Below are 21,702 nucleotides of genomic sequence, written 5' to 3'. Positions count from 1 at the left end.
AAAATCAATTTTTATGCCATTTTTCTGATAAAAAAGCGATAATATTCCGACCGGGAATCTGCGTTTAGATAAACAGACAAAGGAAAAGAAAGCATTCGGTCGAAGCGGGCACGCGCCCATAGTACTCTGAGCGGCCACTTGCCAAAAGCGATAAAGTGTTTCAGCCAGAGCCTGCCTCGATATCGTTCAACGTTTTTCCGGGCTCTGAGACCCTATGGAAGACGTAGGAAGTGTCACGTTATTGCACAGATCCTGAGTCTTCAATAAAAAGAGCCAAGATGAAACACTACTTCTCAGACAGGCCACTTCCTGCTTGAAATCTTCTCAGGTTTTGGTCTGCCATAGGAGTTCTGTTATACTCAGAGACACCATTCAAACAGTTTTAGAAACTTTAGGGTGTTTACTATCCAAAGCCAATAATTATATGCATATTCTAGTTACTGGGCAGGAGTAGTAACCAGATTAAATCGGGTACGTTTTTTTATCCGGCCATGTCAATACTGCCCCCTATCCCTAATAGGTTAAATGAAACAAGCGCTCCCCCGCTGGTCTCCCTTCAGGTGGATGATCAAATACTGCCCGAAAGCGGAGGGAGAAGTCCTCGTAGTCATTCAGAGTTGGGCCTTCCCTTCCCCAGATGGCGTTGGCCCACTCCAGGGCTTTACCAGTCAGACAGGAGATGAGGGCGCTCACTCTCTCGCGTCCCGAAGGGGCCGGCTGGACAGCTGCCAGGTAAAGCTCCAACTGGAGTAGGAACCCCTGGCACCCGGCAGCTGTTCCATCATACGCTCCCGGGAGCGAGAGCCGAATCCCACTGGATACTGACGACGGATGGGTGGGCATGGGTGTACGTTGAGGTGCTGGTGGCGGTGGTGTGGCTGGGTCGAAGGGAAATCCTCTTCTCTCCCATCTCTCCATGGTCTGCAACATGCGATCCATGGCTGTCCCGAGACTCTGTAACATTCGCGTGCTGCTGGACGCGCTCCTCTACTGGCAGAGGAGGGCTAGCTGCTCCTGCTGACTCCATTATAATGGTCCGTGATTCTGTAACGCTTTCGTTTAGAGAAGTATCGGAGTCAGGCGCAGGACACAGGGATGAGTGCAAACAAAACGCGTTTACTCAAAAACCCACAATAAAACTTCTCCCACAGCAAAATAACAGGGTTGGGAGAAACTCCTCCAACAACCACAAAACATGAACAATCACGGACAAGACAAACAGGGAAGCTAGAGGGTTAAATAATGAACCTAATCAGGGAATCATAAACAGATGTGTATAATTAAGACAAAACAAAACGAACAGGGAAACAGATCGGTGGTGTCTAGTAAGCCGGTGACGTCGACCGCCGAACGTCGCCCGAACAAGGAGAGGGGCCGACGTCGGCGGAAGTCGTGACAATATACACACATATGAAGTGAGTAAAACAGTATGTAAACATTAAAGGGACCAGTGATTATATGTACATAGGGCAGCAGTCTCTAAGGTGCAGGGTTGAGTAACCGGGTGGTAGCCGGCTAGTGATGGCTGTTTAATAGTCTGATGGCCTTGAGATAGAAACTGTTTTTCAGTCTCTCGGTCCCAGCTTTGATGCACCTGTACTGACCTCGCCTTCTGGATGATAGCGGGGTGAACAGGCAGTGGCTCAGCTGGTTGATGTCCCTGATCTTTTTGGCCTTCCTGTGACATCGGGTGCGCTAGAACTCATCCAATGGGGGAGTGTTTCAAGGGGCCTCTGCACAGATAAATAATTGCATAGCTTATAAACTAATGTTAATTAGACTATTGGATGGGTATTAAGATGGTTATTCAGTCTCTGGTTATGAATAAAAAGAAGAGTGTTCTCTTAGTGTTTGTCTAGTTGTAGAAAACCGATAGGTCTACTCTGTTGTGAGTCAAGACTGTGACCGTTCTTCAAGTTACTCGACCTATGGCCCTTTCCACTCTATCCCAAATACGCTGTCACAATGCAACATTAGCCCATGTTAAGTTCTGTGTAAATGTTTATAGTCACTGTAGCAGTGGTGTATGTTTCTGTGGCTTGCAGAAGGACCCTGGAATGTCCCGGTTGCGTTCCCTTGGTGATCAGATAACACAAACTGTATGTGACCTCCACCCAGTTGTGTAACCCTGACCCCCGGCCCGACCCCAACTCAGAATATGAAGTAGCTATTCCCCGTTAAACCATCTTTCAACGCCTGAAGATTTCTCTTAATACTTGATTTGCATGATATACCTTGATTACCGTTAATACATTATTATACATCTCATTAATAACAGGTGTGATGATGATGATGCAAAGCCTGGTGTATTAATCTATTTGGTGCTTCCTAATGGCTTAATGAGGATTAATCTGTCTATTATAACATTATGAAAACGATGCTGAGCACATTAAACCAATCTGTTTACAATATACCAGACAGCTACGTCTCTCATAAAAAGGATTACTCACTAGAATATGGGGTTGTGGTGTTATTTTCCGTCGGGATAAAAAACGATACTATTGTCTCGGCCTGACTGACATTAAACTTCACAAATCTAACAATTTACAAGACGGCTCTCGAAGCCATAATGATATTTCTATCGAAAGCTGCTTTTCCCTTCATAAATCCGTCTATATAATCCCCCCTGGATAGAAAAGATGTTGCCCTGAGCTTTAGCTCTCTGATTGAGCACAGAGAGGCAATGAGACAGCAGGGAGAATCTATTAGCATGCAGAAGTAGACCACCACTCACCGTCGTCGAACAAAGGGCACTCTGTTAGCACATCACTCAGGCTCATCAGAGGAAAATCAGTCTGGAGGGGATAGCCATCTCCCAGCTAACAAGGAATTTCCATTTTAAATTGTCTTAAGAACACTGCTCCTAGCAACCACTATAACCAGCTAAATTAGTCTGAGGTGTAAATTGGTGATCAGATGCGCTGTTCTGTCTGTGTTGTTATTGTTTCTCATTGATCCCTGCTGGCGTATGAATTTACCCCACACACTGTTTTTCTTCCTACTTGGCGATTAGTTAATGCCATCGACGACTCACGCTCAGGTTTGACAGATTCTTCAAGTTGTGGAGTGGGCTGCCTCGGCGACCGTTATTGCCAATTCAACACGCAGCTAGGATTATGACGGATATTAGGGATTTACACTTTACTGCTTTATTTCCTGTTGCTAAACGCCAGAAACTGTATGTACAGTATGTATGTACAGTACGTATGTATGCAATGTTCCCTCTAAGCTGCGCAAACTTCATTCAACTTTCTAGAGTTTTCCGTGTTAACACTATGAACGTTTCCCTTTATTGTAGGAATTGTGATCGAATCAGTGCAATATTAGCCACTTTCAATGCAACATCCCGAAACACAAGGAACTATGCAAGACTTTGTATGTAAAACGAACTATGCAAGAGATTTTGTTGTAAGTAGAACGCATCGGAATAGGATTCTATTGCATTGACAGGCACGACTCAAGGCCCATATTCTACACAGACTACTCTACATTGACTGGTGCGCCATAACCAATCAGAGCTGTAGTAGGCCTATATGCAAATAGACCATTGCCATATATGGATCTGTGCCATGCGCTTTGAACTGGACTGTGTTTACAGCATGACCGGTCATGAGTAGATCAAAGCGAGAGCTGCATGTAGCGACGCGTGTACATATGTTCAAATCCTTTGCTAGTTAGTGAGTTATTAGCCCTGTTATAGATACGTTATTTTGTCAGAGATAAGGGAGGGATTGCTTCCTACAAGAGCACAAAACATGCATTTCTAGACATCTTTGAAAAGTGAGTTGGGTAAAGATCTTTTTTTTTGTCTTAAAGGGGAAGTGTTGTATTTTGAGACAGACTTGAATAAGCTAAGTAGCCAATAGGCAGAGGGTAGCATAATTTGTGTGATTCTCTGTAATAATGGTATGAATGATGAATTATCATATTAGTTTCAAAAGTCGCATGGAATGTAGGCCTACATTGAACACCACACATTGGCTGCTACTGTAGGCTGAATGACAGAATGGCTATTTCCATGTTAAAATGTTATGGGATTAATTTTCTCCATTGTTTTTCATGGTAAGCCACTCTGGTAGGCCTCCATTATGATCAAATAGCCACAGTAGCCTACATGGCCACAGTAAAACTGTAACTTAAAGCGGGTACAGCCTCAGTGTTCACAGTAAACATGCACCGGAAGTTGCACAGAATCTTCACAACGTTCAAGTTTGCACTCAGAAGACCATAGATTTGCTCAGTGACGAAAACATTTTGAGGGAACATTGTATGCATCTATCTTTTTAGTTTTATTGGTGAATTGCGTTTCATGTGAATGGAGAGGGAGGGAGAGGAGAGGCCTAACCACACCCAGGCGATCTGCCATTGCTTTAATAGAGTCCATGTTTGGAAGGGAGCTACAGGGCCAGGACTGTGCGTGCAGATCTCTATACACAGAGATAGACCCAGCCAGGCCTCATGGAGCCTGACCAAGAGGAGAACACCAGACATTCCACCTTAGTCTCTCTCTCTGACCACAGCTGTCCACGCATCCAACTGAGAACAATATGGAAAAAGTGAATGAGGCCACAATAAAGAGTCATTTTGAAGGTTGCCTTGTGAAAACATTGATAGAAGATGGAGGCCCAGTGGATGACTAATGTCATGTTAAGTTCCTGTTTATTCTGTGTGTGGTATGGCCAAAAGGCCTCTGGCCATTGATATCAGGCCTCTCCATGCTATTTTTCTAGGGTTCATCTGGCAACTGGCCAGTCCATACAGAGTTTTATCACCTTAAATTTTACTTTGGGAGGTTTCACTGACGTGGTCTTTCAGAGGGCTCCTCCTCAGAAAATTCACGCTGTAGTCATATTGTACTTTTTGTTGAGCGTTCGATGTACAAATGTGCCGTGTCAAACTGAGTTATGCTGCAAGTAGATGCATGGACTTAATTTAGGTGAATGTCTTAAGGGAAATATTTAAGGATGCGATATACTTTTGAGAGTAATTTTATCCAGGTTTTTACAATTTGCAGAATGTTACTACAGTACTTTGGGCCAATTTTACTATCTGGCTTAACAGCAGGCCTCCTTACTTATTCAACCTGGAAGTATTCTCAGGCTCTTACATAAGTGTGCTCTATCTTTTCTCTCTCCAAACAACAAAGGCCTTTAATGTTGTTGTTTACTTCACTGATTTGTGAGATCAAACACAATGTTCCTCCCTTCTGGAGAGGCATATTCCTGGGAGTAACTGTTGGCACGTTAACCTCCTAGGTTTGGACAAATTAGGCCCTGGGAACGAGGCAGACAGATGTTTTAATGCGGCTTCAGCAAGAGGACCTTTCCCTCACTGTCTTTCCATCGCTCTCTCTTTCTCTGTGGTTTGCTATGTTGTTGACAAAAAAAAGGCTTGTTTGGGCGGCTGGAGCAGTGAGGATGTGAGCTGAGGGAGGGCCTGTTTAAACGAGATGTTAAACAGGGGGCATGTCAGTGAGGTGCTGTCCCCCCTACCCCTCCATCACATGGAGAGGCTATCTTTTCAATGAACGGTGTGCCCCTGGCTGGCCACCACCCCAGCGCAACCCGTTCGCCCGCAGGCTAATCGAATGGGAACGGGCTGGGTTTAAATCACCTTTCAAGCCTCTGCAATATTGAACTGTGGCAGTTTTTAGTGAATTAGTTCAGACCCAAAAATATACCCATCATGCCTCGCTGTCAGCCCCAGGGCGGCAGGGGGTGCGCTGGTGTAGCGGGGCGGCGTTGGTGGTACGTGTTGCTTTAGTTTGTGACAGAGAAACGACGAGAGCATCTGGAATACAACTGTGGATGCATCTGCCAAGCTCTTGTTCAGCCTGCAGTTTGTAGTGGTGGGTCTGCTGCTGATCTGTTGTTTTCTTCCTTTGTTGTTGGGGGGTTTATTAGAAGCTCTCGGCTGGGTCTATAAACACACAGCCTACAGTACCTTCAGTAAAATCGGGGACAAAAGGCAAGGCGACTCCTTGAATGATTCATCCATGGAAGTATCCTCTGCTTCTTAGTAGCAGCTGCATCCAATCACTAGCCAATATGTATCCAATTCAAAACTCTACTCTGACAGTTTCACATAAGTGGGTTTAGTTTGAATGAATTTTGGTAGCCTGAATATGCGGTCTGTTGAATTGACCCCTTGTAATATCAATTATTCAAGGTCTTTCATTGAAAAATAGTTTTTATTTTAAGGGTTAAGTATCTTAAGTGTTCTTTAATAGAAAAATTACTTCAAAGCTTTAAATAAATTGAGTTTCTAAACTGCTACAATAACACAGTAAACCCCCCAGAGTTTTTCACGTAATAGTACTACTACTGGAGAGAAGTGGTGAAAACATTCAAACCCACGGAAAACAAGACAAATGCCGCACGGTAGATCAATGCATAATTAGAAAACATGTTCGGCCCCAAATGGAGACGGTGGCATTCATACGTGCATCTCATTTCCTCTTTGGAATGATCAAATCCTCTTGTCATCTTGAAAATATGCATCTGAGTGTTTTTAAATGATTCCTCTGTAAACCGCATCTGTCAGGAATGCGGAAATGGAGTTTGCTGTGCATTCCTCCTGTTACGAATGACTGCGAGTAAAGCAAACCATGTGGGAGTTGAGCGCCTTCCCCTTCGACTCAGTACAAATAGTGAGGGATCAGCAAGTAGGGAACTCAAGTTCAGCACAGCGCACTCTTACACTGAGGAATCTGTCCATTTAAAGAGGTCACTGAACTGGCACCAAGTGCGTTGGTTGTGCAGAATGTGTGGGTGGGGGGGTGGGGTGGGAGTAGAGTAGAGGAAAAGAGCGAGGGAGCTGAGCAAGAGAAAGTCCCCTCAGTCTTATCTCCAGGCTCTGCTTACAGATGAAGTCCGGGATGAATGAGCCGTGGCTAGGAACAGGATTTATTGTTCTTTCATTAATTAGGCTCCTTTTCCATGGGAGTCACAGACCAAAACCCCCATTTAAGAAATACTTACACGTCACACATCTGCGAGTTTGATGGAATTGATACTTTCGTCATGTCTCCTACTCTCTCTCTTTGTCTCTTCGTGTGGGAGTAACGGAGGATCAAAGCAGCTCTATGGAGCCTGCCCCTTCTGAATATTTCTGTCTGCAGCGCTTCACAGGGTCTCAGCAATATGCACCAAGTAAGGCGTGTGTGCCCTATCTAACTGGGCTGCATCCAAGTGGTCCATGTCGGACCGACGAGCCACTATGGGAGACCAAGCACACCCCTTCTCCAACATAACTAACAGCGGTTCGACCTCCCTGAAGTACAGCTTGTGGAGGTTTTGTGTAATACTGGGATTTGAGAAGTATGTTTTCCTCACCCTACTCTGCTCATCCTTCAGATATTTATCACCTACACAGCCAAACTCATTGTCAAAATACTTACATTGATCACTCCCGCACTTATTTACCCAATCTCTGTCTCACACAGAGCACAGAAGGTCACCGTTGGCTCCTGGCATGGCTGTTATGGCTCAAACACGATTTCAGGTTTTCATTCACTCTCTGAAGTTCTACAGGCCCTCCCTAATCTACTTTACAATCACACTCAGGGGCTGCTAGTAAACTCACATGCCACATTTAAACCCGAGGCTCTAATTACCCACAATGTAAGGGGAAGCGACCTATTGGCATCCCTTTGTTTCTGTCAGGTCACATGCACTACATGACCAAAAGTATGTGGATACCTGCTCATCGAGCATCTCATTCCAAAATCAGTTGGTCCCCCCCTTTGCTGCTGTAACAGCCTCCACTCTTCTGGGAAGGCTTTCCACTAGATGTTGGAACATTGCTGTGGGGACTTGTTTTCATTCAGCCACAAGAGCATTAGTGAGGTAGGCCTGGCTAGCAGTCGGCGTTTCATTTCATCCCAAAGGTTTTCAATGGGGTTGAGGTCAGGGCTCTGTGCAGGCCAGTCAAGTTCTTCCACACAGATCTCGACAAACCATTTCTATATGGCCCTCGCTTTGTGCACGGGGGCATTGTCATGCTGAAACAGGAAAGGACCTTCCCCAGAGAATTGTCTAGAATGTAATTGTATGCTGTAGCGTTAAGCTTTCCCGACACTGGAACTAAGGGGCCTTGGCCGAACCAACAACCCCAGACCATTATTCCTCCTCCACCAAACTTTACAGTTGGCACTATGCATTGGGGCAGGTAGTGTTCTCCTGGCATCTGCCAAACCCAGATTCGTCCGTCGGACTGCCAGGTGGTGAAGCGTGATTTATCACTCCAGAGAACGCGTTTCCTCTGATCCAGAGTCCAATGGCGGCAAGCTTTACACCTCTCCAGTCGATGCTTGGCATTGTGCATTGTAATCTTATGCTCGTGTGCGGCTGCTCGACCATGGAAACCCATTTCATGAAGCTCCCGATGAACTGTGCTGACGTGGCTTCAAGAGGCAGAACTCGGTAGTGAGTATTGCAACCGAGGACAGACAATTTTTATGCGGTCCTGTTCTGTGAGCTTGTGTGGTCAACCACTTGGTGGCTGAACTGTTGTTGCTCTTAGATGTTTCCACTTCACAATAACAGAACTTCCAGTTGACTGGGGCAGCTCTAGCAGGGCAGAAATGTGATGAATTGACTGCTGGAAAGGTGGCGTCCTATGACGGTGCCACATTGAAAGTCAATGAGTTCTTCAGTACGGGCCGTTCTACTGCCAATGTTTGTTTATGGAGATTGCATGGCTGTGTGCTCAGTTTTATACAGCTTTTGGAACTACCAAATAACCGACTCCACTATTTTGAAGGGGAGTCCATATACTTTTGTGTGTGTATATAGTGTATCAGTTACTGGATGTTTCCCATTATGGTGATTCTAAAAAGAAATAAATGGTTTACAGCAAAATGTAAAAGTAGGATCATGCTCGTTATCTACTAGCATGCCGTAACGTTTAGTGCAACGGGACCTTTGATGTATTGTCTCTTGTCCATGCAAAGCCTGAGCACAGCCGTTCGCCTTCACATGATATTCCGCAGCTCCACGCTTCCCCAATTTACAATATGCTTAGAATATGTTTCACTGCATAGCACAATCACTCACTGTCCTTACTCTTGGCCAGCAGCACACAGCTGTGTCACTTTGCATTCATGAACTAACATGTGACAATGTTTGCTACTCTGTCAGTGTCTACATGCACGTGCTTGCAACATCACCTCCCTCGTCTCACTGTCTGCAATCATCATCGTTGTCTCAGTTAGTCTTCATGTTGAGACTCGTCCTAATTGAGCGACGTCGCAGCCGCGAAGACAGACGGATCTGGTATAATAATGGAGTGGGAGTGACAGAGCCCGGAACACCGAGACGGTGAAGGAGGGAGACGAATGTCACCGTCGTCCGGGCATCTCATCCATCATTTGGCGGTTGGGAGAGGAGGAAGACTGCCTGCCATTCCTCATGTCTCCTTAACGTTCCCCCTTACCTGTCGCTCCGCTATTCACGTCTCCCTTCTGCTATCTCAATGACACGGCCCCTGTGTTGTTTAACAGTCTCACTGAGGCGCAGAGGAAGTTTGCTTGTGTTGCTCCGTAAAAACATGGATGCTGTGTTTTGCTCTTTAATCTGTTTATGGCTTCTGTATTTGAAGCCAATGGTCCAGTCCAGATGTTAAACACTTAGTCTCTTCTATTACTATGTTTGTTCATGGTATTTCAGACCAAGGCCTGACGGTGCTGTTTTGGTCCTCCTTGGGTGGTCCTTCTACATTCCCACATTTTTGTTTTTTGCCATGGTGCCCCATTCCCATACAGCTCGCTTTTGACGGCCACTTTGATCCGCGGGCACCCAAGTCGTGGCAGGAGACTGCTGAAACAAGAAGTGGATGGAGGAAGTGGATGGGTGGAGGAAGTGGAGGAAGTGGATGGGCGGAGGAAGTGGATGGATGGATGGACAGTGACTGGAGATGGCCAAAAAGGGCATTGGAAGAGGGTAAAGCCGTTGACGGCGTGCTGCTAGAACTCATCTACCTGTGTGGAAACCAGATTCTTCTTTTCCCCTCTGACTCTGTCCCATCTCCTGGGTCGTGTACGCCACTGCTATGTTTCCATTAGTAGGATGTCCACTCGAGTGATCAAGTGCATCTCCCAGCTGGGAGGTAGAAGGTGTGGGTGAGAGGAGGGGGAGGGAGACATATCGAGCAAGTGGCCTCCCTGGTGCATAAAGTGAATGGTTGGCCGGGGTTTGCCAGAGTCTTTTGAGAAGCTCGATATGAGCATAATATGATTAATTACTTCTGTTGTTCGGGTCAATGAGCCTGTGTTTAAACAGCGGATCACCTCTCAGCCTAATGCGTTCTAGATTCTCACCCTTATTGATAGAGAAATAATGAAGTTGTTATTAGCCGCACACCCCCGTCAATGTTTCAGCGATTTATATGGTCTGAGAGTCTCCCGGGGCTTACAGAAAACATCTGGCAGATGATGCAGAGAATTTATGTTGGAATAGATTTAGAGGTTTCACACCTGCAGGGAAGTGGAACAGCAATGGTTCCCAGTATTCACATTTCAAGAGTGAACACAATAAATGGAGGAAAAACAGATTTGTTTCAAAGTCCAATGAAACGGATTTCATATGCAAAAGCTGTCAGCTGTCATTACTTTAGAGCAGCCACAGACTGAACCATATCAGATGTGTCATGTTAAAGTTAATAACACCCTTTCAAAATAGCCAATCAGTTGATGTCATTGAAAGTGACTGAAGAGTGCCATAACGTCATCAATTCACAACCATTACAATGAACTCTAATGAACACACATTTCAAAGTGGCTGATGCAACCTACAGAAATGTTCTCCCTCAAACTGTAATGAAGAGAATGGTATTCTCATTTAATGTATTAAAGAGTAATTTAGGCTGAGAAAGAAAATGGTACGGTCCTGTATGGCATGTGTAACTGTATGGCTGGTGGAATGACGTCGACTCGGAGCCTGGCAATTCCTTTTTCCCTCTGGGATCGCGCTCCTTTGTTGTTCTCCCAAATTATTTTGGGATTATCCTAATCTCCCAGACCTGGATGCAGTCTGTTTTATTTGAGTTGAAGTCCAACACTGTGAGGGCCTATCGGTCTGGTTGTTCCCAGCTCTCTGCTGATGTAGGTAATGTAGATGGCACCAAGTGACATGCCTCCTTCCCTCGCTCGCCCTCCCTCCCTCACCCTCCTTTCCTTCCCTCCCTCCCTCCCCCTCCTTTCCTTCCCTCCCTCCCCTCCCTCCCTCACCCTCCTTTCCTTCCCCTCCCTCCCCTCCCTCCCTCGCCCTCCTTTCCTTCCCCTCCCGCCCTCCCTCCCTCACCCTCCTTTCCTTCCCCTCCCTCCCCTCCCTCCCTCGCCCTCCTTTCCTTCCCCTCCCGCCCTCCCTCCCTCCCTCACCCTCCTTTCCTTCCCCTCCCTCCCCTCCCTCCCTCACCCTCCTTTCCTTCCCCTCCCTCCCCTCCCTCCCTCGCCCTCCTTTCCTTCCCCTCCCGCCCTCCCTCCCTCCCTCACCCTCCTTTCCCTCGCCTCCCTCCCTCCCCTCCCTCCTTTCCTTCCCCTCCCGCCCTCCCTCCCTCACCCTCCTTTCCTTCCCTCCCTCCCCTCCCTCCCTCACCCTCCTTTCCTTCCCCTCCCTCCCTCGCCCTCCTTTCCTTCCCCTCCCGCCCTCCCTCCCTCCCTCACCCTCCTTTCCTTCCCCTCCCTCCCCTCCTTCCCCTCCCTCCCTCCCTCACCCTCCTTTCCTTCCCCTCCCTCGCCATCCTTCGCTTTCCCCTTTCCTTCGCTTTCCCCTTTCCTTCGCTTCCACTCCCTCTCTCGCCCCCCTCCCTCGCCCTCCTTTCCTTCCTTCCCTCCCTCCCTTCCCTCCCCCCCTTCCCTCCTTTCCTTCCCTCCTTTCCTTCCCTCCCTCCCTCTCCTTTCCTTCCCTCCCTTGCCCTCCTTTTCTTCCTTCCCCTCCCTCCTTTCCTTCCTTCCCTCCCTCCCTCTCTCGCTCCCCTCCCTCGCCCTCCATCCCTCCCTCGCCCTCCTTTCCTTCCCCTCCCTCCTTTCCTTCCTTCCTTCCCTCCCTCCCTCCCTCCCTCGCCCTCCTTTCCTTCCTCTCCCTCTCCCTCCCTTGTCCCCCTTTCCTTTCCCTCCCTCACCCCCCTTTTCTTCCCCTCCCTCATTTCCTTCCTTTCCCCTCCCTCCCTTGTCCCCCTTTCCTTTCCCTCCCTCACCCCCCTTTTCTTTCCCTCCCTCGCCCTCCTTTTCTTTCTTTCTCCTCCTTTCCTTCCTTTCCCCTCCCTCCCTCACCCTTCCCTCGCCCTTTACCTTGTCCCCCTTTCCTTCCCTCGCCCTCCTTCCCTCCCCTCCCTTCCCTCCTCTGTCCATTAAAGACCTGTTGTTGATCTGTGATTTCAACAGAGCCTCTGCAATATATTGGGACCTTGGCTCACAGCCTGGCTGTACCGCAGGGCCCAGTGCAGTTCAGTGCCTCGGGCCCGTATACCATTTGTAACGCTCTGATTCCACGCCAGAGCACATAATTGCAAGGTGTTAAGGGGAAACGTGTGGTGCAAAGGCTGCTATCTGGAGCCGGAGCAAGCTGGGGCAATACACGGCCTGATAAGCATCTCCCCAATGGAGGCCATTAACCAAGGAAATCTCCCTGCCTCCTACTTTTTTGTTTTTCCTCTAGAATGAGAGCATGAGGGAGAAAGCAAGAGAATAGCGTTCTGCCACTGATGATGACATGAAGATTGACAGCCTTTTAAAAGCCTTTCTAAAGGCCTCCCAAACTAAACAGGCATTCTCCTCAGACAGCCTATTCTGACAGCTAAGAAGGCTCCTCGACACCTGGCTGGGTCCCTCCTGATAAACAAAAAGGAAAATGAGGCCTGGGCTGGTATAGGCCCATCCATCCCAAACGGGCTTAGTAGCAGGGTTCTCAATGCCCAGGCTCACATTGGTGGTGCAGCTGGGGAGAGTGAGATAGCAGGCATCAGGTTTTAAATTGCCTGAGATTGCTTTTGTGCCTGGTGTTCTCTTGGGGCTGAGGGGTAGACAAGACGCTCATAAAGACAGGAACAGGCCACCAGGGCCCCACCAAGCCCAAATGCACACTCTGGGGGTTCCCTAACCAGAGAGGACTTTGATGTTAGAGGCCATGTAATTGTCCAGCTGGGATTGAGGGTTGGTATTATTTCTACAAGTTTATGTCAAATGACCTGTTATATATGAACCTGTTTGGGGTGGAACAGGAGCTGCTGTGTGCACCTGCATTGCTTGCTGTTTGGTGTTCTAGGCTGGGTTTCTGTACAGCACGTTGTGACATCTGCTGATGTAAAAAGGGCTTTATAAATACATTTGATTTGCTAGGATAGGGGATGGTTGCAAACCACATCTGCTCAGGTCTTGCACTGTTGAATTGAACAGATGGGCTTTCAGTTTATGGGTATGACTCCTCATCAAGGACGGCCATTTTGTTGTTTTTCTGTGTGATGGACATCACAATTTGAGTTTGCTTTAGCTTGTTTGGGCAGCTTTTCTATTTTTTTATATATGGAACTACTTTGAAATGCAGGATCAGCAACAAAAGTTGCAGTTTTAGTCAGACACACATACACGTCAAATTTCCAGAAGTATGAAAAAGAGCAAAGTGCAGCACATATCCCATGTTCAAGAATAACTACTGGAGTGGTAGCCGGTCCAACAATAAAAGCGCTTTCAAGCCAAAGCTTTAATGTGTTACGGAGGAATGGGTACCATCGTGAGGAGGATTATTGATTGTGGCCGGTGGCTCATTGCCGTGAAAAGACGGATGGAGTTTTAAAAATGCACAACGTCTGACTATAAAGACCAATGGAGCCTCTCACACAGGAATCATCTGAAATATTTACCACATAAATCTGGTAGCAGCTTTAATGTAGCTTTAGTCTGTTTGCTTGTTTTATTTTTTCTTGAAAGGCCGAAAAGATGACAGGGAAGAAGCGTTATTGATCGAAGAGGATGGCGGAATGAGGGAAACAGTTGTCCTCTGAGGCCCGTCAGACTCTTTCATGTACACCCCAACGTCTCACTAAAGCATTGCTCGCTCCTTTGCCCAGGCATCATTTAAACTGGCTGTCTACATAGTTTAGATTTATGGCTCTGGAGAGTCACTGAAGGGGAGAGCAGAGGGGATGTGTGTGTGTGAGTGTATGTTGGTCTGTACATTCCTCTGCCTTCTGTTTTGTTTGTGTGTGTGCTTAATTGCATGGAATGCAATCTGGGGATGGCTACACAAAGTAGGAGGTGATTGGGCTAATTAGAGTTAAATTGTGTAGGAGATCCACTATGTTCATTGAAGTCAGCAGAGCCTCAGTAGTGCTGCTATTGGCAATACAATGCCAAGACCTACAGTCTGAGACCAATGAATGTATGCCCCAAGACCTCATGGCGATGTCAAAGCAAATAGCAGGGACCCAAGAACAATCCACCAGGGAGGTCTGGTCTTTGTCAAGCCCAGTCAAAGCAGGGTCCTGGACACATACTGTATTATAGGATCCCTTGTACAGTTGAAGTTGGAAGTTTACATACACTTAGGTTGGAGTCATTAAAACTTGTTTTTCAACCACTCCACAAATTTCTTGTTAACAAACTATAGTTTTGGCAAGTCGGCTAGGACATCTACTTTGTGCATGACACAAGTAATTTTTCCAACAATTGTTTACAGGCAGATTATTTCACTTATAATTCACTGTATCACAATTCCAGTGGGTCAGAAGTTTACATACACTAAGTTATCTGTGCCTTTTAAACAGCTTTGAAAATTCCAGAAAATTGACTCAAATCCAATTGACTCAAATGATGTCAATTAGCCTATCACACGCTTCTAAAGCCATGACATCATTTAAGTCAATTGGAGGTGTACTTGTGGATATATTTCAAGGCCTACTTTCAAACTCAGTGCCTCTTTGCTTGACATCCATGGGAAAATCAAAAGAAATCAGCCAAGACCTCAGAAAACAAATTGTAGACCTCCACAAGTCTGGTTCATAATTGGGAGCAATTTCAAAACGCCTGAAGGTACCACGTTCATCTGTACAAACAATAGTATGCAAGTATAAACACCATGTGACCACGCAGCCGTCATACTGCTCAGGAAGGAGACGCGTTCTGTCTCCTAGAGATGAACGTACTTTGGTGAGAAAAGTGCAAATCAATCCCAGAACAACAGCAAAGGACCTTGTGAAGATGCTGGAGGAAACCGGTGCAAAAGTATCTATATCCACAGTAAAACGAGTCCTATATCGACATAAGAACTTGTTCTCAACTAGCCTACCTGGTTAAATAAAGGTAAAATAAAAAAATAACCTGAAAGGCCGCTCAGCAAGGAAGAAGCCACTGCTCCAAAACTGCCATAAAAAAGCCAGACTATGGTTTGCAACTGCACATGGGGACTAAGATCATACTTTTTGGAGAAATGTCCTCTGGTCTGATGAAACAAAAATAAAACTGTTTGGAGGAAAAAGGGGGAGGCTTGCAAGCCGAAGAACACCATCCCAACCGTGAAGCACGGGGGAGGCAGCATCATGTTGTGTGGGTGCTTTACTGCTCTTCACAACATAGATGGCATCATGAGGGAAAATTATGTGGATATATTGAAGCAACATCTCAAGACATCAATCAGGAAGTTAAAGCTTGGTCGCAAATGGGTCTTCCAAATGGATAATGACCCCAAGCATACTTCCAAAGTTGTGGCAAAATGGCTTAAGGACAACAAAGTAAAGGTATTGGAGTTGCCATCACAAAGCCCTGACCTCAATCCTATAGAACATTTGTGGGCAGAACTGAAAATGCGTGTGCGAGCAAGGAGGCCTACAAACCTGACTCAGTTACACCAGCTCTGTCAGGAGGAATGGGCCACAATTCACCCAACTTATTGTGGGAAGCTTGTGGAAGGCTACCCAAAATGTTTGACCCAAGTTAAACAATGTAAAGGCAATGCTACCAAATACTAATTGAGTGTATGTAAACTTCTGACCCACTGGGAATGTGATGAAGGAAATAAAAGCTGAAATACATCATTCTCTCTACAATTATTCTGACATTTCACATTCTTAAAATAAAGTGGTAATCCTAACTGACCTAAAACAGGGAATATTTACTAGGATTAAATGTCAGGAATTGTGAAAAACTGAGTTTAAATGTATTTGGCTAAGGTGTATGTAAACTTCCGACTTCAACTCTATCTGAGAGCAGGCTTTAGTTGCTGTCGGAAGAGAGACCAGAGAGCTTGGCTCTTTTGAAATGCATTACAGGGCCAGTATGAGAAGCAGACAGTGTTGAAGAGAAAAGGTTTCAAAAACACAATTGTGCAAAATGACCCTTCAAAAGGTATTTTAGGAAGGAGAATAAAGTAATCTGAGTTCAATCAGAGGACTATTCTGCCACAGGCTATCAAATCAATCAGCCTACCTGTGGCAGGATAGTCCAAACCAAAGTAGTGGCGAGAATGTTGCCTTTCGGTTTGTGGACTCTATCCTCTTTATATTTAACCGGCGAACCGCCCATGCAGCTGAACCACCCCGTCCGCCAAAGAAAGAGTTGTGTGTTTACTTTCTCCTTGTTGTAATCACAGCCCCATAATCTTAACCCCCGAAACGCCGTGATCTGGGGCAAAGGCCCACTGGGGAACTCTGTCTGCCGATAACGGGAGGAGTGAGATAAAAAAAAAAAACACCGCTCCTCGCCGCTGAGTAATTATAAAAATAGGACTAACCAGAGTTTGTTAATCTATGAGGAAGGGAAGAGCTACTTTTTCTTGAGGGGTGAATAGAATATCCTACATCTCTTTGGAGCTGAATGCTGTTTCCACCTCTCTCGCTGCTTTCTGTGTGTGTGGATCAAACCTGGGATCAAATACTATTTCAAATCTCAATTACACATTTCGAAGGAAGAGTTCAGTTATTTAAAAAAAAATTACAAGACAAGTAGTGGAATATTGGAATGTTTTTGGAAATACCCTTGGAAAGTATTGGCATGTATTTCAAAATACTCATTCTAGGGCTGGGATGATAACAGTATCGCAATACTTGTTAGTATTGTGGCAAGGAAACAAAAAACAAAGCAGATTGAACTTCTTTAGGAAAACAGCCCTGATGTTGGAAACAAACATTGTTGTCATCCAGTCATATTTACACGTAACAATTAATATAAATGCAACATGTCAAGTGTTGGTTCCATGTTACCTCTGGTCTGAAAAAAAATAAAAATAATAATATATATATATATATCTCAATTCCCCAGGGCAGTAATTGGGGACATTGCCCTGTGTAAGGTGCTGTCTTTCGTGTGGGACATTAAATGGGTGTCCTGACTCTCTGTTGTCAGTGAAGATCCCATGGCACTTATCGTAAGAGTAGGGGTGTTAACCCCGGTGTACTGGCTAAATTCCTAATCTGTCCCTCATCCCCAGCTTCCAATTGGCTCATTCATCCCCTGTAACTATTCCTCAGGTCATTGCTGTAAATGAGAATGTGTAAAAGATCCCAGAGATTTTTCATATGCACAAAAAGCTTATTTCTCACAAATGTTGAGCATGCTTTTTTTTTTTTTTTTTTTTTTTACATCCCTGTTAGTGAGCACTTCTCATTTTGCCAAGATAATCCACCCACCTGACAGGTGTGGCATATCAAGAAGCTGATTAAACCACATGATCATTACCCAGGTGCTCATTGTGCTAGGGACAGTAAAAGGCCACTCTAAAATGTGCAGTTTTGTCACAAAACACAATGACACAGATCTCTCAAGTTTTGAAGAAGTTTGCAATTGGCATGCTGAATGCAGGAATGTCTAACAGAGCTTTTGGCAGATCATTGAATGTTCATTTATCTACCATAAGCCGTCTCCAACGTTGTTTTAGAGAATTTGGCATCATGTCCAACTGGCCACACAACCACAGACCATGTGTAACCACGCCAGCCCAGGACCTCCACATCAGGCTTCTTCATCTGCAGGATCAGCCTGAGACCAGCCATCTGGACAGCTGATGAAACTGTGGGTTTGTGCAACCAAAGAATTTCTGCACAAACTGTCAGTAACCGTCTCAGAGAAGCTCTTCTGCGTGTTCGTCGTCCTCACCAAGGTTTTGACCTGACTGCAATTCTGCATTATAACCGACTTCAGTGGGCAAATGCTCACCTTCGATGGCCACTGACATGCTGGAGAAGTGTGCTCTTCACGGATGAATCCCAGTTTCAACTGTACCGGGCAGATGGCAGACCGCTTCATGTGGGTGAGCGGTTTGCTGATGTCAACGTTGTGAGAAGAGTGCCCCATGGTGGCGGTGGGGTTATGGTATAGGCAGGCATAAGCTACAGACAACAAACTTGATTGCACAACAAATTGCCATCAATAAAATGCAATTTCATTATCCGCCATCACCTCATGTTTCAGCATGATAATGCACGGCCCCATGTCACAAGGATCTTTTACACAATTCCTGGAAACTGAAAATGTCCCAGTTCTTCTATGGCCTGCATACTCAGCAGACATGTCACCATTGAGCATGTTTGGGATGCTCTGGAATGATGTGTACGCCAGCGTGTTCCAGTTCCCGCCAATGTCCAGAAACTTTTCACAGCCACTGAAGAGGAGTGGGACATCATGCCACAATCAACAGCCTGGTCAACTCTATGCAAAGGAGATGTGTCGCGCTGCACAAGGCAAATGATAGTCACACCAGATACTGACTGGTTTTCTGATCCATGCCTCTACCTTTTTTGTAAGGTATCTGTGCCCATCAGATGCGTATCTGTATGTAAAATCCATATATTAGAGTATTGAGTTGTGCGTGCAAATGTGCCATGTAATGTATCAGTTGAATGTTTTTCAGAGTAACTTCACATGACTTACATGTAGGTATGACATGGTACTCTAACTCATTCACATGGCTTGGTCTTTGGCCTAGTGGTCTGTTTGCAGTGTGGTTCATATGTACTTTATTGCCAACCGTGTTGGAATGGAGGCTTGTGATCCTGTTGGAAATCCCCTCTAACTCTCTGATAGTCCCTGATATGACCTTTGAACCTCTGCTCTAGGATATGTTGTTGGGGGGAGGGTTGACAAAGCCTCTTAGTGATAGAGTTCAGGTGATAGCCTGGCCTGTAGTGGCTGTGATGACATTGGACAGCCATATGCTATTGTACTATGTGTTACTGAAAACAAGCTACAAGACTCGTTTTCTATACTTAGCTTTCCTGTATTCTTTGTCGTCTGTCGGTCTCTCTGTCATCTGTCTTTCTGTCCGTCTGTCTCTTACTTACATAGTATGCCTTATTGAATGTGTGGTTGTAAATCCTGTCTTGTTGTGTTCCTCAGGTGACTGTAACTTTGAGAGGCCCTACACGGCGTGCGGCTACAGCCAGGGTAAGGATGACCACTTTGATTGGGAGCAGGCCAACACCAAGGAGAGGCCGTCGCCCAACCCCTGGATGCCCACAGGTCAGTCACTCTTCACCCCCCACCACCAAACAGAAAGCCCCTGAAAAACAGAACACATTCAACCTAATGACACGCTCAATAAGCATTTGCTCTTATTGTGTTATCAGGGGAAATTATCCCAGAGAGAAATCTCCCCCACTGGGAATGACTGTCTTCTACAGATAAGATGGTTCCTTTTTTAATGTTTACTCTCTTAAAGAAAACGCAGCAGATTTCTGCTCTGCTTAGCATTGGGCTGTATTCAACGTTATTACTCTCCCTTTGTTAGGCCCCACAACTCATTACCTCCCTCTGATGGGGCAACGATAGTCGCAGCGAAACGTTGAGCCCACGTTGAGAAATGGCTTGGCAATGGCGCCTGCTAGGTCCCTTCTAATAGGGTCTACAACTCATTCACTCCTGTGTGAGCAGAGGTTTCTGTGGATAGAATGAGCACAGGATGAAACAGTCTGTAGTGTTCTACAGCACAGCCAGTGTGAGTTCATCTATGGTGTTCATGGAGGGTTGATGTTTACCAAGCCTCTGTAGGCTGGTTAGTGCTGGTTGTTGAGCAGAACCTAGCTCAACAGTTGAGTTGACAGAGGAAGATTCAGCTAGTGATGAATGGGGTGCAGGGTAAACAAACAGCTCCCTTTTTTCCCTCAATTTTCGGAACAGTTTTTGTTGTGCAAGGTGATCTCTTTAAAGATCAAATCCGCATGTTGTCTTTGTTATTGATTTAAATTAACTAACTTTGGCCTTCCGGATAGCCTGAGTGCGCTTATTTCTCGTTTGCCTTGAACAAGAACCAGTCAGCCTGAGTATGCGTGTGCAGAGCGATTTGCCAAATGGAGTTCTTGAGGTGGAGTAACTCTGCAAGATCACGGTCTAACCAGGGGCTGAACCTGTTTTAATTCTAATTTTCTTTATGCGGGCATGTTTGTTAACAATACCACAGAAAATATCCAAAAAGAAGGTCCAAATGTCTTCGACAGAGGGGATCAAGCTGATTTGTATACCAATTTACAGAGGTCATGAAGGAAGGTTTGCTCATTAAAGTTTTTTAGCAAGCGTTTATGACAAATCAGGACAGGTCGTTTCACTGAGCAGCCATTACGAACACAGGCTGTAAAACAATGATCACTAAGGTGTCAGTCTGGTGTTTTCTGTAATGACCTATCAGGATTATTTGTGAGGATAACATCGAGGAGAGTAGCCTTCTCTGGGTGTTTGGAGTCATACCTTGTGGGATTGGTAATAATCTGAGAAAGATTTAGGGAGTCCCATTGCTTTAGGACTTGGTCAGGTAGTTTAAGCATGTCCCAGTTTAGTTCACCTAGCAGGACAAATTCAGACTTAGTGTAAGTGGCCAGGAGAGGGCTTAGGGCAGGTAGGGTACAGGCCGGTGCTGATGGAGGACGATAGCACCCAGCAACAGTCAACAAAGAGCTATTTGAAAGTTGAATGCTTAAAACCAGCAAATCAAATTGTTTGGGGACAGACTTGGTGGAAACAACTGAGCACTGAAGGTGATCCTTGGTAAAGATTGCCACTCCACCACCTTTGGAAGATCTGCCTTGCCAGAAAGGTTAACATCAGTGTTCAAAACCACGTCTCAGTAATGACCAACACATCTGGATTGGAGCTGTGAACCCACACTTTCAATTGATACATTTTAGGTAATAAGCTTCTAGTGTTAACGTGCAGAAAACCCAGGCTTTTATGAGAGCAGAAATCAGTGAAAATATAACGACTTGGGGCTAGCCATTGTAATTCCCTCTCCCCAACAAGATAACTTTAGAGAGTAGCTCTCTGAGTCCAGTAGGCTGTAAAAGTATGAGATAAATAAATAAATTAACAATAGGTCTATACTAGTTAATTAAAGTGTTTCTGAGTAAGCTCACATAAGCTTCACATTTTAATTAGCCTAAAATTCTGATCAGTCCAAAGTCTGCAGTGTGTGTGTGTGTGTGTGTGTGTGTGTGTGTGTGTGTGTGGTTGGTTTACTGTACAGGAGTTACTTCCTCCTTCAGCGTGAAGGAGAGGGTTGTGTTTTTTTCTCTCTCCCCCCCCTTCTCCGAGGCCCTTGGAAACCCCTTGACGGATAGTATCCATAGTTTGCACAAATAAGGTCATTGCCACAGTACTATGTGCAATTTGCATTCTCTCCTTCCTCGCGCAGCCCAAGTACTGTTAACTGTCTGGCAGTTACTGAGGTGAATGACTATTGAGTATGAAATAGTAAAAGTGTCATACTACTTTTTAGCGGTTGAACAAGA

General features: G+C 45.6%; 1 protein-coding gene across 10 annotated transcripts in view; it reads left to right on the top strand.

Annotated features, from left to right (window-relative positions):
* LOC106579657 (receptor-type tyrosine-protein phosphatase mu) overlaps window positions 1-21,702 on the top strand; it is a 283,633-nt gene that overhangs the window by 41,248 nt on the left and 220,683 nt on the right. For all 10 annotated transcript variants that reach the window (XM_082965986.1, XM_014159789.2, XM_014159785.2 and 7 more), the window contains exon 2: window positions 19,322-19,444. In XM_082965986.1, the coding sequence (XP_082822112.1) occupies window positions 19,322-19,444 (123 nt within the window). The remainder of the gene's footprint in view (window positions 1-19,321; window positions 19,445-21,702) is intronic.

This window comes from Salmo salar, chromosome 19 (assembly GCF_965601325.2).
Source record: "Salmo salar chromosome 19, fSalSal1, whole genome shotgun sequence".
Classification (NCBI taxonomy): Eukaryota; Metazoa; Chordata; class Actinopteri; order Salmoniformes; family Salmonidae; genus Salmo; species Salmo salar.
This window is presented reverse-complemented; position numbering and strand designations above follow the sequence as displayed.